Source organism: Athene cunicularia, assembly GCF_003259725.1.
Source record: "Athene cunicularia isolate RWA chromosome 2 unlocalized genomic scaffold, athCun1 chr2_part1, whole genome shotgun sequence".
Classification (NCBI taxonomy): domain Eukaryota; kingdom Metazoa; phylum Chordata; class Aves; order Strigiformes; family Strigidae; genus Athene; species Athene cunicularia.
In genome coordinates, this window is record NW_020799095.1 from 109,348,277 (window position 1) to 109,366,445 (window position 18,169).

The following is an 18,169-nucleotide window of genomic DNA, read 5'->3' on the forward strand; positions in this document are numbered from 1 at the left end:
CCCCCCCCCCCCCCCCCTTTGTTTTTTTTACCGTAGAACAACAGTGGTTTCGGTTGGAAGGCATATCTAGAGATTGTCTAATTCAACCTCCCTGCTCAAGCATGGTCAGTTAGAGTAGATTGTCTGGGACTGCATCCAGTCAGGTTTTGAATATTTCCAAGGATGGAGACTACACAGCCTCTCTGAATAAACCTGTCTCAGTGCCAGAGTGTTTGACCACTCTCACAGGTTTATGTTTAATATGTATGTATAATATAATCTATTTAATGTATTTGAAGTATATCGTTGGAGCTGCCTGCAATAAAAGGTAAGAAGATACAAGACAACACTCATAGAACCTTAGAAAAAAGTCATCCTCTTCCACTGATTCATGCACTGCTGTGAGCGTATGTGTCTGGTTGGCCCCAGGAACTTCCTGGTTTAGGCGTCACCCCACCTGGTAGGATTTGAACCAGTTTTCCACCCCCAAGTGTTCTAACCACCAGTCTTCAAGGTAGCCAGGTGTAAAAAGGAAGAGAGGAGGATGGACTATGACTCATGGCACAGCAGTCCAGGCACAGTCCAGGGAGTTGGATTTAAGCTTATGTTCTACCTAATAGGGGTTTAAACCTGAATTTATAGCACAAGTAAGCACAACCTCCTTGATGGCACTTTCCAAACTTGCTACTCAAGTCAGCATGCACAAGGTCAGATTTTAAGCGTGCTTTTTTCCTGAAAGCTTGTGAAACCCTGTCCCTTTTTAAAATAGCTGTCCAATGGTGGAAGGCTGTTGCTGTTGAGCTGCTGCTTGCAATTCTGTTCAGCTCTGCTGTCCTGTGAGTCTTCCATGTAAGCTTTGCACTGTGACAGCTACCTGTGGAATGGAGCAGCTTGAAGTGCAAGCCACAAGGACACATGCAGATCTCCTGCAGCCTTTTTCTTTCTCTGACACAGAAGATATGTTGAAAACTGCACTGGTTCCACACTGCCTTTGGAAAGCACTTCCTTGACAGAAATATTTTTGACCTTTGGCCTATGGAAAGAATATAGAAAGTTAAAAAAATCTGGGATATATTGACTCTGAATAGACTCTGGAGAAAATTCACACACTACAGTGTGGGTTGTCCCCTACTGTAGGATAGGAGACTTACTGAAATGTAGCCTGCCTGTATGCCTGAGCTTCTCTCCATAGGGAGAAGCCAAAGGGAGGTTGCTCACCAATGTTTTGCCCTGACATGCAGTGAGAAAGTAACCAGATGTGCACCAACAGACCAGGACAGTCGGACACACTGAGAAATGCATCCACCCTATCCTGTGGATAAAGCCATGAGAACCAGCTTTCCTGTTAGCCATTGCCCCTTGACCTTTCCAGCATTTGTCTGACATATTCTTCAGGCATGACTTAGTGGGGAGCCAAAAAAGAGAAGACTGTCTATTCACTGGAACCAGGACCTTTGAACACTCCAGTATAAAACTAGCTCTGCACTTGGGAGCTGAACACTGATTGTGTACAGTCTTGGGCTGAGGAGTGGATGAAGGAGGATTTACGCTGTATAACCTTTGCATATGTAGGCAGAGTCTTAATTCTCACCCTCATCTCTCTTAAAGGTGGAATTCTGCTGCCTGGTGCATACAGATTCCCCATTCTCAGAGCATCCATGTAGAAGTAAGATTGTTATATTCTCTTTGATATTCTGGAAAGTTTCTTCTATATGTATAGAGAATGTGAAACTTTGAAGATTCATGTGACTTCTCACTTAGGCGCAGATCAAGAGTTTGCATTTATGCAACAGGTTTAATGGGATGCTGTGAGTGCTCTGCACAGCTGTATTGCTCACACCTGGTAAGACCAGTGTTTCCTGAATGCATCAGATTTCCTGAACACACGTAAGTGATATATTCATGTTCATAGGAAGATACCTGATTCTTTATTTCACTCTGATATGATTGCTGAATGTACAGGAGAAATCTGAACCCAAAACTTCAGTTGTGTCCAAACTTAATTTTTGTTAGAGGAAAAGGGTAACATAGATTCATGGTAAAACTACACAGGAACATTATACTCAAGTGCTGCCATTAAAGAGCTGGGGAAAAGTCCAAGTCAAGAACACAAACTGCCTGTATTCCATAAGCATAAAATTTCTTGACTAGTTAGGAACTGTGTGCTTGAGTCTCCTTTACAGATGTTGAAAACTAGGAAAATCTGTTGTCTGAGTAAATTAATACAGTGCATTCCCTTTAGGTCTGTTAGTCAGCCTGCAGCATATTGGCTGCTGGGCTCTGGAAGTCAGTCCATGCACTGGTTCATCGTGCCATGCACTTCATGTGGCTCAAAAGCAGGAACTGAATGGAAAGGGAAGGTGGAAACAACATTATTTTTCCAGTGTTGAGAATCTCAGAAATATTCCTAGGAGATGCCACTCCCAGTGGAATTTTTCTGTATTTTTACAAGTGTAATCTAGTAGGATCCAAGAGGCTCTATGTATTCTTGGGTTTCAGATATACCCGTTAGTTTTGAAAGGCCCCTGCTCCTGAACTCTACTTCTGCCTACTAAGCAGTTTGTTTTGTCTTCATTTTGCTTTGACTCTTGCTGCTTGCAACACCAGAATAAAATGCCACTCAATAAATAGTGAAGACTTTCAATATGGTATTCTCCCATGCTTTCCTTCCATGCTTTGGTCAGTCAGAGAACTGGTTCCTCTGCTAACATTTATGACCTCCTTGAGGACTGTCCCCACTGAAACCTTTCTGAGTGAAGTGATGCCAATATACCGCCTTGAGCTGCATATCTCTGAGACTTGTTTGTCTTTGCTAAATTTTCTTGGCTGCTTGAAGGTAACTACAAGTGTACTGGTTTCAATTGATTACTGCCAAAATGATTATTTTCTGGGTAACTATAGGAACAAGAAACTCACTGTAGTTTTTTTAATGAAAATTGACATTTTGGAATAGAGAGGACAGAAATGTGTCACATATTAATAGTAGTGCTCAAAAAAAAAAAATTTAGAGTGTCATTTTGGTCTAATTCTATCTCTACCTCAGTGAAGACAATATTTCCATGTATACATTTTTATATACATACCTATGTTTGTATGTATACATACATATATATATGTTTAGAAAGACTTGTTTAAATTAAAACAAAAATTAAAAAAAAAAAAAGGAAATGTAACATAGCTGGAACAGATTAAAACAGAAGAGTTTAGTGGGCCAGAAAACATATTGCACTGATAAGGATTTTTTTGTTTTAAATTCAAACCTACCATAAAGTCATTTATTACCCATTGTTTGTTTTTCTAGAAAGGCCAGTGCAGCACCATTTGCTGGCTGATTGACAATGCAACTCTCTTTTTACAACTTGGAATTTAAAACAGGAAGGCTGCCATTCACATCAGTTAAGACATCTACATTTTAGATCACCTGGAAAGGTTCATCTTTGTCATAAGCAGATGGGAAGTTCAAATGGCTAAAACCAGAATGCAATATTCCCAGCTCAGCATAGTTCATGCACATATAGTTATCTACAAAATCTAAATCAGGAATAATTAAAGAAATGCATTTCATTTAAACTCTCCATTTTCACCAGTTTATTAGTTTCCCCCTCAAAGAGCAACAGAAATGATCATTTCACATTCCTCAACAGGAACTGTAACAGTACAGACTCTGCAAGCCTGGCTTGTCAGCCGAGTTTCATACATCGAAATCTGCAGCTAATCAGTCCTGGTCCAACCAGGAAAGGTCACAGCAATCCTGCTGAACTATTACCGAGGTGTTGGAAGACATGGACATTATTCATCCTCGCTAAAAACAGGCAAGGAGAAAATAAAATGAAAGCAAACGGATTAACTCTAGCATATTTGCTGCAGTCTCGCTGTGAAAAGGGCTGTTTCCGGCTCTTCTGCCACCAAGCATACACTTTCTCACCCCTAACTCCCATCACAAGTCACCTCAAAATCCTGTCATTTAAGCATTAATGTCTGGTCTATACTTTAGGCACAGTCCTGGGAACAAGAAGGTGTGTAAGCTGCACTGTCCTGAGACTCATATCAAGTCTGTGTCAGAAACTTTTGCCCACAGTATAGTGCTGTTGTTTTGTGTTTTTTTTTTCTCTTTCTTTTCTTCTTTGCAGCACTCCTGTTCTGACAAAAGCTAAAGTCTAACTGTAGCTAATATTATCTTGCAAGTTGCTCTTGTGCTTGGTCAACCAGGACAAACACTGCTGGCAAAGCACATTTTGTCAATATGAATTGTGTACATGCCAGGAGAGTTCGCTGCATGGTTACATCAGCAAAATCTCCTGGAGGAAAGGCTCATCCTTGGATACCTGAGTGAAATACTGGCCTGCTTTCTTACAAGCTGCACCAGGTCAGAACGTGGTGGCTCCTGGCAGCATGGTAGGCACCACCAGGGCATTCAAGAACATGAGAACAGGGCTAAAGGACAACCTCCTTCAACATAGTGAACATTAACATTCACAGACGTGACTCTGTTTCAAGGGAGAAGACAGTCCTGCTCTTAGACAGTTTGACTGTCATAGTCTATCAGTCATAATCTATCAGTGAAGGAGCAATACAAATGCATGGTTTGACTTTACATGGCACCTCTTCACAATATTGCTTCCTCTTTTCAAAATGAGGGCCTGCATGGATACTGAGCTACAGTGGTCATCTGTGTAGGTAATTCAGGTTGGAATTTTAGTTATGGGCCCCTAAAAAAAAGTACTAAGCCAGATTCAAAGATGTTTTTCAGAAAACAACTTCCTTTACGATTAGGAAAAAAGTAATATGAATAAGAGAAGATTATCTGCACTAAAAGATCTAAAAGCTATTTCCTTTTTAAAGTGGGAGACCAAAATCACACATGTGATGGATATATTTTTGTGTTTGTGAATGCCACAGAGCAGATCCTTCCTCTCCATTAATGACCTAAGACTCAAACTGTCATTTATTTCCTTTAAGAACTGTGATATTTCTTATTACCGTGTCAACACGCAGCAGCAAGCACTGCACATTCAGGATTTCCCTCTTGAGCACATCATCTTAAAGTGCGGAAAGAAGATCCATAATTTCAGGTTGTGTTGAATAGACCTCTCGTGAAATTTTTACTTTGTGTTTTAAATAGGGAGATATAAACAAGATGCAGAAGTGTTTACTGAAGATGAATGGAAAAAGCTGCTCAGATATATGGGAGCTCAGATTTAATATCATGTCTGCAGTTATCAGGAAAATCTGTGGAGAATTATGTTTTCAAAAGTCACTTGAACCTGACCTAAATGGTGAGTAAACATGGTACATTCTTTGCACCAGTACATAACAAAAAACATGGAGAACGTGTTAAAAACCTCTAAACCTACTACAGAAATTCAGGATTACAAGCTCATCATTGTTAGCAGAGCGACCTGACATACAAACTGTAGCAATGCAGGAAAAGGCAAGAGCTCGTTACAGATGATTCTGGTTCCTCTCCAGCCTTGCATTATACAGCAAGAACAAAGGTGTACTAGAAGAAAGGACCCATAGAGCTCCAAACAGGTCAGTGTTTTAGGAAGAACAAAATGCCTAAGTTTACAGACTTCTGGCTTTACTTTCTTTTTGATACTACCAACCTAAGCAAATACTACTTATGATGTTATACATGGGATAGTACTGTGGCAAAGGATTGTTGAAAATTGCCATTTCTGTTAGCAAATGTCCATATAGATTTGAAATACAGCTTCTGACAGTGGCAAATGCAAAGTTCATTGTGAGAAAATAACTGTATGGGACAATACCAGGATACCCTGTCCATAGGAGAATTTTCCCCACTAGAATGCCAGACATAGACATATAAAAACAGTAAAAGCACATTATAATGATTTTCAAAATAAATGTTCCTTTCAGTGCCTTCTGGGATCTGAAGTCTGGTAGAAAGGAAGAATACTTTTTTTTCTTTTTTTTTTTTCCCCCAAAATTGGAAAAGAATGCTTTATCTGAGAGAAAATATTAATATTACTGTTTTAAAAACCTGTCAAACAATGGAAATATATTTTCAGTTAAAATTTTTGTTTTTAAAAAAACATTAACCAGAATTGTAGCGGAGCTGTTTCTTAAAATATTTTCCCAATTTTACTTTTGTACATCTAATTTTACATGTTTTTTTTATATATATATAGTTTATAATGATTTTAGATGTTCCTGTTATTCATAGTTTATATTTGTGTAATTAAAAAAACCCTTCCACAACTTTATTTCCTGCTATATTTTTTGGCAATAAGAATAGCAATCAGACATACCTGATTTATCAGCTGCAGTCTTAGCTGGAGTCAAAATGTCTTCTCAAATCTATACAGTGCTGAACTTCTGAGTTTCTCCTGCTACAGAAGCCTGACCTGGAAGGTAATTTGTAATTCATATTTACTGGTTGTAAATACGTATTAAATAGAATGCTCTCTTATGAGGGCTGACATTTAAACAGTCTTTAAGACCTCTCTTTTTCTTCTCTTTGTTCCCAGAACCCATGTTGTCCTGCCAGTGTGACATACTGACATATTCTGTGGACAGATGAGCATTTGGGTTCAAATATTCAGAAGCAGCCCTCAGTCATGTCTCTCTGTTGTGACCACCAAACCAGAACACATAGGGGTGATTTTGTAGGAGAGGCTGTGAGGAGAGGCTGCTGGAAAAAAAAAAAATCAGTAGGAGCAACTATTTTTTCTGCCAATAGTGGGAAAAGTGGGGACAGAGAAAAGGAGTGGAGCAATTTCTTGAAACTACCTAGAAGCTGAAAGCCATTTTCCAAAGAGAGCAATTTTCTGTCAGTAAGTCAGGGCCGTCAAAAAATCCTGATTGTTTTTGACTATGGCCTTGTCCAGTCGGAACTAGTTAGGATCTGGACTGAGATGCCGAGTTACTTCTGTAATACCACCAAAATGTCCATCACGAGTCACAAGATTCTTTTTTAAATTTCCCCGGGACATAGCAACCTGGCCCGGTTTCATGTATTATGGACGAATAGTGAATGCTTTGCTATAAATCTTGGTGAACTGTCTTCCAAAATATCTTTTTATAACATTTAAAGATGTAAAAAAGTAATAATGTAATGCTAAATATGATGTATCTTTTACAGGGGGGAGGAGTTTTTATTAGTCTTTTATGCATAATATTATTACTTTAAGTTGTTGATTGTTATTAATTCAATTTTTCCTGGAGTTACTTAATAACTGTCAATTTTCATTCCTCTAACTCTTCATTCATTGTCAGCTGTGGATGATCTGCCAGCCCACATGAGACGGCAGGTTACATTCAAAGGAAGTTATTTTGGTCTAAGGACATGTGTAAAATCTGAGCTAATTGCAGTGCAACTTTATACTTTAACTGCTTCTTATTAGCGACTTAGCAGATGTCTGTGACTTCGTACTCTCATGTTCAGCGCTTGTACTGAATCCACAGGACTCAGCGAGACGTAGGCACTTCTCTGTGAGGGATTTGTTAGACCAAGCTCCTGTGTTCCCAGGTCATGCCTTTGAAGAATATATGAAAAGGTGATGGTCAGGACCTTCTGCCATTTGGTGGCCCAGCATGTAACCTGTATTTGTTGTCCGAATCCAGGTCTAGGGCTGGCTAGAGGATGTAGCAGTGCCCACATCCATCAAGTATTAAAAGACATATAATCACCTGTCATGGTTTAAACCCGGCTGGAGGCCAAACGCCACATAGCCGCTCACTCACCCTCCTCCACTCCCAGGGAACAGGGGATACGGAGGGATAAGAGTAAGGATCCTCATAGGTTGGGATCAAAACAATTTAATATTTGAAATAAAATAAAATAATAATTATAATATTAATAGTAATAATAGAAAATACAAACGGGTAATGCACAATGTGATTGCTCATCAGCCACTGAGACATATTCAGCACATTCCCAGCTAGTGATCCCAGAGAAGAGAGAACCCTGAAACCACAATCCTGAAAACCTAAGTGGAGATTTCTGATCAACCCTTATCTATATACTGGGCATGACATTAGATGATATGGACTATTCCATTAACCAGTTTGGGTCTGTTGTTTTGGCTATGCTCCCGTCCAGCTTCTTGTGCACCTGCGCACTAGGAGAACATAAGAAGTTGAATAGTCCTTAATTTCCTAGCAACAACTGAAACATCGGACATTATCAACATTCTTCTTAAATCAAATCTTATACTGAATCAAACCCAGCACTATTAGAGCTACTAAGAAGGAAGGAAAAAACCCAGTTATCTCTATCCCAGCTGAAACTCACATACCCTGACTCTGATCCCGTGTCGACCACATCTGGGAAGATGATTCCTATGCAAGGCAGAGAAAGAAGTAACAGAAGGGGCTAAAACATAGCAAGTAAGGAGAACATAGAGGCTTAGCAAGGTGAAGAATGACTTTCTGTAGTCTTCTTTAGCTAAACAAAAACCTTCTGTTTTATAGTATACGTAATATAAAGTTAAACTTCTAGGAAGGTATTCTGATCCAGAATGTGTAGTGTTCTCAGTCCTTCCTATGCTAAGTGGATGAGCAAACAACTTCAAGAACACCCGCCTTTGACTTTGTCCTGCTAGACAACACCCTTGTTCTTGCATTTAAACCCACCTTTTTTTAGCTGAGGGATGGCTCTTACAACAAAATGAGGGAGCTCTCTGTTCCCCCAGGTTAGGGCTGCAGTGAATGGATTTGCATGTTTGAATGTGCTGACTGGTCAGCTGCATGTCTTTTTGTATGATGAGACTGTGTGGATGTCTGCACGTACCTCTGTTGCTCTTCCAAGCTTACAGGGTGAAGGTTACGAAAAATGATGGAGACCATGTGAATCTGAGCCGGCATTCATGTGATTGCTGTTTTTTGTGTCTTCTTTTGACAAAATAATTTTGCATAAATGACAGATATAAAAGGGCATTTATTCCCTCTTGGCAAGGACTGACAAACTGTGATCTTCATCCACCTCCTGGTTACTTAGTGTACACACTGGACAAACTTATGGTGCAGCATATAAAGCAGAAAGGAACAAAGAGATAGGGTATATTCAGTAGTGTTGTGGTTTAGGCACACCCAGCAACTAAGCACCATGCAGCTGCTCGCTTACTCCTCCCCAGCCCCAGTGGGATGGGGAGAAGAATCAGAGAAAAGAGTGAAACTCAAGGGTTGAGATAAGAACAATAACTAAACTAAACTAAGCTATTCTAACAATAATAATAAAATATAATGATAGTAAATGAAAAGGGATATGACAAAAAGAGAAATAAAACCAAAGGAAAAAAGCAAAACAAAACAAAAATCCCTCAGAAAACCCCCAAACCCTCAAGTGATGCACAATGTAATTGTTCACCACTGATGCCCGAGCAGGGAATGCCCAGAACAGCCAACTCCCTCCAGTTTATATACTGAGCATGACATTCTGTGGTATGGAATATCCCTTTGGCTAGTCCAGTCAGCTGTCCTGGCCAGGCTCTCTCCCATCTTCTTGTGCACCTACTTGCTGGCAGAGCATGGGAGACTGAAAAGTCCTTAACCTAGGATAAGAGCTACATAGCAACAACTTAAATATCAGTATGTTATCAATATTATTCCCACACTAAATCCAAAAAACGTTGTACCAGCTACTAAAAGAAAATTAACTCCATACCAGCCGAAACTAGGACACCAGGTAAGAGGAAGAGAGGATAGGCAAGTAGCAGAAAGCACCTGTTCCATTTTGCAACAACTTTAGTCTTATAGTGACCTGGGGAAAATAAAGGAAGGAAGGCCAAGGAGCACGCACTTACTTTTTTGTACCCAAAATGGTGAGTGAATGAGAAGAAAAAACCCCACAAAATGTATTAGTTTAAATGACATTCCTGAACTATTGTAGAAGTGGAAAAGAATAAGATAACCAAACTGTCAAACAAATAAAGACAAGACCACTGTGCAATTTTGTTTTATTTTTTTAACCTCTAGCCTGGCATGGCTAAATGTCCCTCAGAGGGGACAGCAACACAAGGACACAATCAGGCTGTGGCACAGCCTCAGATTTTGCTAAGTCATACTTCATACAGCGTCACAAAAAGGATATGCCTCTGCAGCACAATGTGCACCCCTTTAAGAAACTCATGCCATGGACTCATCTGAGGCACCGTAATGCTGTCCTCTGCAACAGGACAGAGCAACTTCTGTTCTTCCAGAAAAGCACAGTCCTGTCCTACTCACCCGAGTTCCTGATGATTTTGTAGAGATTTGGAATGAGTTAAAAATTTTGAGAAGAAGGGATGGAGCATGCGAGCATCATTTTTGTTTGTACTCTACTGCTATAGTTCATATAGTTTCCACAACCTCTAGTCATTCTATCAGAATCCCATCAGAATCTGAGTAGTATTTCCACCTCTACTCAACAGTGGCAAAACGCATCTGCAGTTCTGGGTCCATTTCTGGACTCACCAGTACAAGGAGGACATGACAATACTGGATTGAGTCCAATGAAGAGCCAAGATTGGAGTATCTCTCATATGGGAGGGACTGAGACAGATCGAGAAGTAAAAACGCAAGAGAGAGCTTATAAACATGTATAAATATCTGATGAGAGGGAGTAAAGAACTCAGGCAGACTTTTAGTTTTACCCAGTGACAGGACAAGAGATGGTGTGCACCATCTGTGATACAAGAAATTACATTTAAATGTAAGAAAAAACCTTTTTCTTTTACTGCAAGGGTGATTGAACATCAGAACAGGTTGCCCAGAGAGGTTGTGGAGTCTCCATTCCTGGAGATATTCAAAACCCAACTGGACACAGTCTTGGGTAAACTACTCTACTCACCCTGCTTTGAGCAGAGGGGTTGGACTAGGCAATCTCCAGAGGTGTCTTCCCACCTCAACTGTTCTGTGACTCTGGGATTTCACCTGCACTCTGTTCTTATTTCTTGCAGCTTTCATTTGATATTACAATATACACAGGTTGGAGTGTGTTTTTCACATTCCACTCTATATTTCTGTGAAGCAGAATTACAATTTATATATTTTACCTGTAAAAACATCTACTTTAAAGAGACAGAAACAAACATTCTGGACAGCAAGTAAATACCAATATTTCTAAAGAAGTAACGTTCATTATTGAAAAATTCTTATTAAAAAATAAAAATATATTTTAAGATGAGTTATTGATTTGTTTTTGTGGCAGAGGCAATCGTCTGTAGCACAAGACATAAAAATGAAATTAACAGGTTTCCCATTGTCCCTCTTCTTAAAATTCAAAGTATGGGGTCTTTAGGGTGCTTCTTTCTTATATGATTTTACAGATCTTAGAGTAATAGGCCCTGAGCTTGCTTAATGATAATGGCAACTATAATAATCCAAACAATATAGTAAAATACAGAGGACAGATTTCATGATGCCTTAATCTGAGAGGCACATATTTTAACCCTTTGGTAAAAACATAAAATGCTTTTCTGAACTCCACATCAGTTGGTAGGATAATTGCAGTGGTTTGAGCATAAATGCGTACTTTGTTCTGTCTTCATTTCATGCACATATTACTTCATCCTCTGAGATGAAAAGCACGCCCAAATGGAAGCAAGGGAAGAGAAAAGATGAAACCAAGATGAATCAATTATTGCCTTCAACCTTGAGAAACTCACCTGTAACTGCACATGTGCTGTGGTGGTTCAGCTCTTCTCCACATAATGAAAGTACACTGAGGAGGTGAACATAAAGTGCCAGAACATACTAACGAAAGGTTCTAGCTCTCTTTAAGGGGCAATCATATATCCAAAAAGGTATATATATATATATATATATATATATATATATATATAAAACATTTGGAGTAACTGCTGTGCAAAAGGCCCTTCACCATATCTACTGATTTTAAGCAATTCATTAGTGAAGAGTAAAAAAAGCTATGAATCATGTATATAGGTTGCTATCCTGTAGGTGCCTTTAGAGGAGAGGCTGACCTTTTGATACCTTAACTTTTCACTTAAAAGAATTATATTTAATGCTGGTGCCAAAAACTAAAACTAAAAGAGTGATTGATTTGAGAAAAGAGAATGAAGATATTTGAATTGTGGGGAATATGTTTTCCTAAAAATGATTTTAGAAGTTGATTGTTTGGATATAGAATGAGAGATGTCTTGTGAGAAATGTAGCAGTGGTCAAAGAGATTCAATGGGCAGCTTCACCGTGAAGGGAGCTTCTTCCTCACATTCTGAGAAAATTGCAAGAGTCATCCAGCAACAGCTCAGAACAGAATTTAATTTACATTGATAAACAGCTTGTGCAGGTACAGAAGGGCATTTCTAGAGCAATGAGGTAAAACTATTAATGGAAAATGTTTTGGAGAAATGTCCTGACAGCAAACAGAAAGCAGTCTCACAGGAAAAGCAGAGAAATTCATCTACCTGGAAAGTTTATGCTGCAACTGGACAAGAGCTAGTGAGCTGTGATAGAGCACTCTGTTTCAATTAAAGAGATGAGCCAGAAGAGCTTCTGGCCTTTCCCATCTTTGTGTTTTATGAGTACAGGTGTTACAGGCATGCAAAGTAGCATATCTTAATTGTCATCTCCAAATCAGACCAGTTCCACTTGTGTTTGGTTTAGCATACTGTATTTTGATGAAGTTTTCATCTGATTTCCCTTAAGGACAACAGTAGCATTTTCACTCATTCAAGAAGTCAAGCTCTTATGCTACTTCATTTACTATGGGCGTAGAGAACTTAAGGTTTGAATTAAAACAATGGAAAAACCTTTGTGACATGACACAGGAGAGCAAACCTAGAACTTTGACAGTACAAATAGCTGTTGCCTGCCAGAGTTTTACTCATACTCCAGTAAACTTTTCTCTGGGAAGACAAAGCTGCACAAAGAGCTGCTGGAGCCTAAGAACTTCAAAGCAAATGACATGGAAGTGCAAATCAATAGAGTAAGCACATGAAACTTTTCAAGGGTATTTGATGCCTTCAGGAGTTCATTTCAAAATGTTACCTCACAAATTCCCACTAACACTATCTTTCTCGAACTCTCTAGCTACTTCCTGAAAAAAATTCTAACACGTCCTAAGGAATTGTTGTTATAACCATGGGATTTTGTCAGAAGATGCTTGGAGAATATGAAAAGCTTAATTTGAGCTGATCTTTTTTCAGTACAGTGCTTCCCATAGAAAAAAGGTACAAAACTTCATCATGTGCCTGTTGCTTAAATTACTCCAGTGCAGTCCAGCTGAAGCACTCCTCTTCAGGACTCAGCTGGAGGACACAAAAGGCATGCATGGTCTGACGCATTATTTTGCTGAAATGTGCTTTTTTTCAAGAAATTTACACCTTGTGTTTATCCATCAGTAGCATTCTCATTGTTTGAATTTTGGTTTTGCTATTACTTCCTTCTGCTGGTACCCTAACGTAGACATAGCAGTCTTCAGACTTATCTGTTATATGCTTATCTGCGATATGCTTACGTGCTTATCTGCTTTCTAGCTTTGTACTTTGTTGAAAGTTGAAAATAATGTTGTTTTGCACTAGTCAGTAATGATGAGATATGTTTTGTTGATGTTGTAATGCTTTTATGTAGTTCAGTTTTTGGACTCCTTAGTCAAATCATCTGAAGAAAAATATTTCTACTTTTTATTACTGAATAATTCTTTCCTGTGATATATCAGCTGATATACAACCATAATACATATCAGAACTTTCAAGTGAATGTAAGATACTTCGATAAAAGTATCTTTAATCTTTCTGAAACGTCCATATAAAGTGCATCATATCGTGACTTGTCTACTACTTTGAAAGAGCGTCGTGCAAACATTACTGAACTCCTGTAAGGCTCCACTGACTTTCATGAACTTTGGATCTGGTCTGGATTTCCCAATGTCTAAGTCTCAGGAAAAGTGCTATAATAAGGCTGCTCTAATAGCATACTTTCAACTGTTATCATGCAAGAAAGAAGTTTTTCACATGTTTTTGAGCAAATATATTTCACAATGCTTTCATCCTGTTGTAAGTAGCAAAAAAAACCCCAATGGAGCTTTACAGCAGTGACTCTAGAAAAATGCTCTGTATGATTTTAGATGTTTTAAAATGTGATGGGTATTTTTCTTTCTAATATTCAGTACTTGTGAACTAAGGATTCGCATCTGAAATTCACTTTACCTTCATTTGGTCATGGAGAGATACTTGCACTTTTCTGTGTTCCAGAGCCTTGAAGAACCAGACATGGTTGTTTTCTTTAATTAGAACAAACAACAGAAATCTTACTTAAAAATGTTTATTGTAAAAAAGTGGCTAGAAAACAACATAAATTTCACTTCACGCTTTCTTCAAGTTATCTATAGATGCTGCTATAGGCAACAATTCACTTTCATTCATAACACATTCAATCATATAAAAATAAAAATATTTACATTATGTCCACATACTTTACAAAATCATCAATAAAAAAAGGCACTTGGAGGGGTAATGCTGAAAATATTGCATTTCCTTTGTGCATTTAAAAAAATAATTGTCAAAGTCCCATGAACCCCCTCTCTTGCACTTATTCCCGTTTTTTTAAAAAAGTTAAAGTTTAGAGGAACTATTCCATATTAAAAGATGGTCAAGCATGCACCAGGAATGTTTGAAGCTACAGTCTTTTTTTTTTTTTTTTTTTTTTTTTTTTTTAAGGCACATGCGGTTATTTTGTGGCTTTTAATATTTTGTACATTCTTACATGGTATTTTCCTCTCAATTATGCAGTTTTAAAGCATTTCAGATCATTAATGAAGGCCTTGTCTTCTAATAAAATAAAATAAAAAAACACAGCAATGAATAATATTAAACATTTACTAAAGTAAACTTGGAATACTTTTTAAGGCACCTGAGATAAATGGTGTCTAACAAAATTCACTTGGGTAGTATTTTTATTAAAAGTTCCACTTAAAATACTGTTTCTTTGGTTGAAATGGCTTGGCAGGAATGTATTGTTAACTTTGCAGCCTTTTCTAAGCAAGAAAAGACAACCTACATTTGGCTTCATCTATAAAAAAAAGCTGATAATGATTCATCCTTTAGATCTACTTGAAATGTCATGCATGGTGTCTTTCCCCATATTTCAGAATTCACACTTAAGAATGCAAATGTGTGACCGAGCAGAAACTATTTAAAGCTCATTTCTACTGACATTCTAAGTTCTTCCCCTATTTTGTTTGTTTGCTTGTTTGGTGGTGTTTTGGCTTTTTTTGGCTGAAAAGAAGACGAGAAAACGCCTTTGGATTTCCACTTATCATTTAGAACAAGAGTGGAGAAATGCATCGAGTCCAGGTAAACATTGACTGCATGACTCAGTGCGCTACACAGCAGCCAGATTCCTCATGTTTGTGCAGAAGAGACATTCTGGAGAAAGTTTTGGAGCAATTTTTGCACTGATATTTCTTCACATCCGAGTGGGTCTGCAGATGAGCCCTCAGATTGGATCTGTCTGCAAAAGCCCTGTTGCAGTGAGGACAGGAAAACGGCTTCTCTCCTAAAACAGAAACATCAAGGGAAAATAGGGTAAAGCTTTAAAAAAGAAGTAGATGTTTAGGACAGGTATAACCTGCTTTTATCTTAAGAAACAAATGAACAAACAAAGTATTTGTTATAATAAAGAACATGTAAGAAAAGGTTAATGGGGCCACAGATACAACAGCTTCAGCACTTCTGACTCTACATGCAGAACTCAGTCTTTCAGAATATGCTGCTCAGTGCAGTCTCCAAGGACAAGCAGCTGACACCTCCTGCATCTACAGGTGCAGGCAATACTTTTAGGTTGGGCTTCTCCCAACATTTTCAAATATTTTCACAGACCTTTTTTGGCTTAGTGCTGTGTGAATTACTGGGGACAAGGGCTTTGACTGAAAAATCAACAAACAGTTGTACAGACATTATGTTGTACCCAGTATTACTAAAAATCAATTTTTTGCCTCAACAGAAAAAAACCAACCACTTTGTTGATGACGGGTTTCTAATTCTTAAGGACTCGAGAGAGCGCGTGCAAAACTTGTCAGCTGCTTAAGGGGCTGCTTAAGCAGCCCCTCATGATTGCCTTTCTGGTTTTGCTGCTTAATTCAGCTTAAGTCAGCTGGAGCCTTCTCAAAGTTAGCAGTTTCTAAAGACTGAAAGTTAACATAAAATCCTCAAATCAAAACCTTCAGCTGGTGGAAACGGGCTAAATCATCCTAAAATCATCAAGGGAGCAATGCTGATTTATTCCAGTACCAGGCCCACGGTTACGAGACTATGCTATAAGCCCTCCCACTCACCCCCTCAAGAGGGAGAATTTAGCCTTTTAATGATACATTTGAAATTCTGCAAATGCATTTCAAGGTTAGTAAAGAAACACTGCTGTTTCTTCCACCTGTAGAGAAAAAAAAAAAAATCAAAAAGGAATCCTGATGTTATAGCAATAAGAAACTGCAAGTGTAATGACTGTTCTTACCAGTGTGAGTTCTAATGTGTCCTTGAAGTAGCCAAGGTCTAGAGAAAGCCTTGCCACAGATCTTGCAGACACAAGGTAGTGTGTGGGTCCTGATGTGCATCTTAAGCGCTCCCAGGCTGACATACTCCTTGTCACAGTACTTGCAGCTGAATGATTTCCTAGACTGGGCATCACAATGCAGCTGCTTATGTTTGGCCAACCCAGAGAAAGTTGAATAGGTCTTGTTGCATAAACTGCACTGAAACTTTTCGGCTTCGATTGCATGGGGGTCTGAAAGCTTGGATTGGATTCTCTCTTCTTCATCACTAATGGGACTTTCTGAACCGCTGTGATCTTTGGAGGAGGTGTCAGAAGGTGGAGGTGGGCTGACTCTTCCCAAAGATGAGGGGTATCCAGAAAGCGGAGAGAGGTCATTGGGTAATGGAGACGGTAGCAGCCCAGTTGTAGTCCACACAGTAATGGGATTGTAAGCTACTGAGCTCAGGATCTCTGGCTGTGGTATGATAGGGACTGGATAGCTTTCATACAGGTATGGGGATATAATCACTGGAGAAAGAAGAAAATTTTAAGGTAAGAGAACAAAAAGTATTTCAGAAGGCAGCAAAATTAACATTTTAAGGATTAAAAGGCGCATAAATAAAACACTCAGTATGGGAATCTGAATATAAGAGGAAATCCTATTTCATACATGTATTCTGATGGGTAGAGATGGTGCCCTTGAACAGACAAATTACAGCTGGAGAGTCTCTTCAAGGCAGCGTGCTGTTTCTAAATCTGTGCAGCCTGATACAATGAAGCAGTGAAACTTCCTGAAGGATTGCTAAAAAAGTTTCAGTTCCACCACCAGCAGACACAGAGCAGGAAAACTCTAAATTCTCTCTAAGTAACTTGAGTTCAAGTGGGTGAGCAAACTTTTATGATTCATTCTGGGCAGCGCTGACATATTGCTCAAAACTCCCTCCTTGTGAGCAGAAGAAAAGAGCTAGCAATGAACTAAGGGCTGTTCCCTCAAGCCTGAAAAGCCATCCCACCCCTCCTGCTCACTGCCACGCGATGACCGCAACCGCGGGAGCGACGCGGTAGCGTTGCAGTTCGGTTTGTTACCTGTGTGAGTGTCCAGCTCGCTGTAATTCGGCTTCTTGGATGAATTGAAATGTTTCTTGACCAGGAAGGAGCGTGGCATTTTGGATGCGGGGTTTCTCCTTCTCCCAGGCTCTCCTGGCGGGCGGGCGGGTGTAACGGTCCGCGGCGGGTGTGCAGCACACGCTCTCACTGCCGGCGCATCCGTCCCTACGGCCCTGCCTGCCCGGCACAGCCCATCCACCGCGGTCCTGTAGTGGCAGTGCAGAGGCGCCTTGAAAAGTGCTGTAAATACCCACTAGTCAGGTGCAGGGGGGAAGGGTTTTCCGCTCCTCCAATCACTTCGGGATGTTCTCAAGCACTTTTCCAAAGAGGCTGTTTTTCTGGGAGGGCTCTGGGGCGGCTGGCAGGAGGGATCCAATCCCGGCTCGGAGGGTTTGGTTCAGGTTTCAGCTCCTCCCGCTGGAGACAGCTGTGAACAGAGGAGCAAAGCTGTGGTCAGAGCGCGTTATCCTGCTACAGAGTGGGTGTGTGTCGCACTGTAGGATTCCGGACTAGAAAAATGCCTTGGTCAAAGTGCTTTCAAAAAGAGTCAGTTTACTGATTCAGCTGAATTCTTTTTGTCTTTCTGACGGAGACCTGGATAAGTCACAGGCACCGAAACGCGCTTCCCGCCCCCCCCGCTTTTTTTTTT

General features: G+C 39.6%; 1 protein-coding gene across 1 annotated transcript; it reads right to left on the bottom strand.

Annotated features, from left to right (window-relative positions):
* Positions 1–14,491: 14,491 nt before the first annotated feature.
* SNAI2 (snail family transcriptional repressor 2) lies at positions 14,492–17,893 on the bottom strand. Its single transcript, XM_026843625.1, has 3 exons — positions 17,500–17,893; positions 16,396–16,941; positions 14,492–15,441 (listed from the first exon to the last, which is right to left on the bottom strand). Exons 1-3 carry the CDS (start codon positions 17,576–17,578, stop codon positions 15,260–15,262), a joined length of 807 nt encoding a protein of 268 aa, XP_026699426.1. The 5' UTR covers positions 17,579–17,893; the 3' UTR covers positions 14,492–15,259.
* Positions 17,894–18,169: the final 276 nt, after the last annotated feature.

Coding starts and splice junctions, on each gene's coding strand:
- SNAI2 (XM_026843625.1), bottom strand. CDS start 17,578: ATGCCACGCTCCTTCCTGGTCAAGAAACATTTCAATTCATCCAAGAAG. Junction 16,942..17,499: donor CGAGCTGGACACTCACACAG/GTAACAAACCGA, acceptor TTCTTTCTCCAG/TGATTATATCCCCATACCTG. Junction 15,442..16,395: donor ACACATTAGAACTCACACTG/GTAAGAACAGTC, acceptor TTTCTGTTTTAG/GAGAGAAGCCGTTTTCCTGT.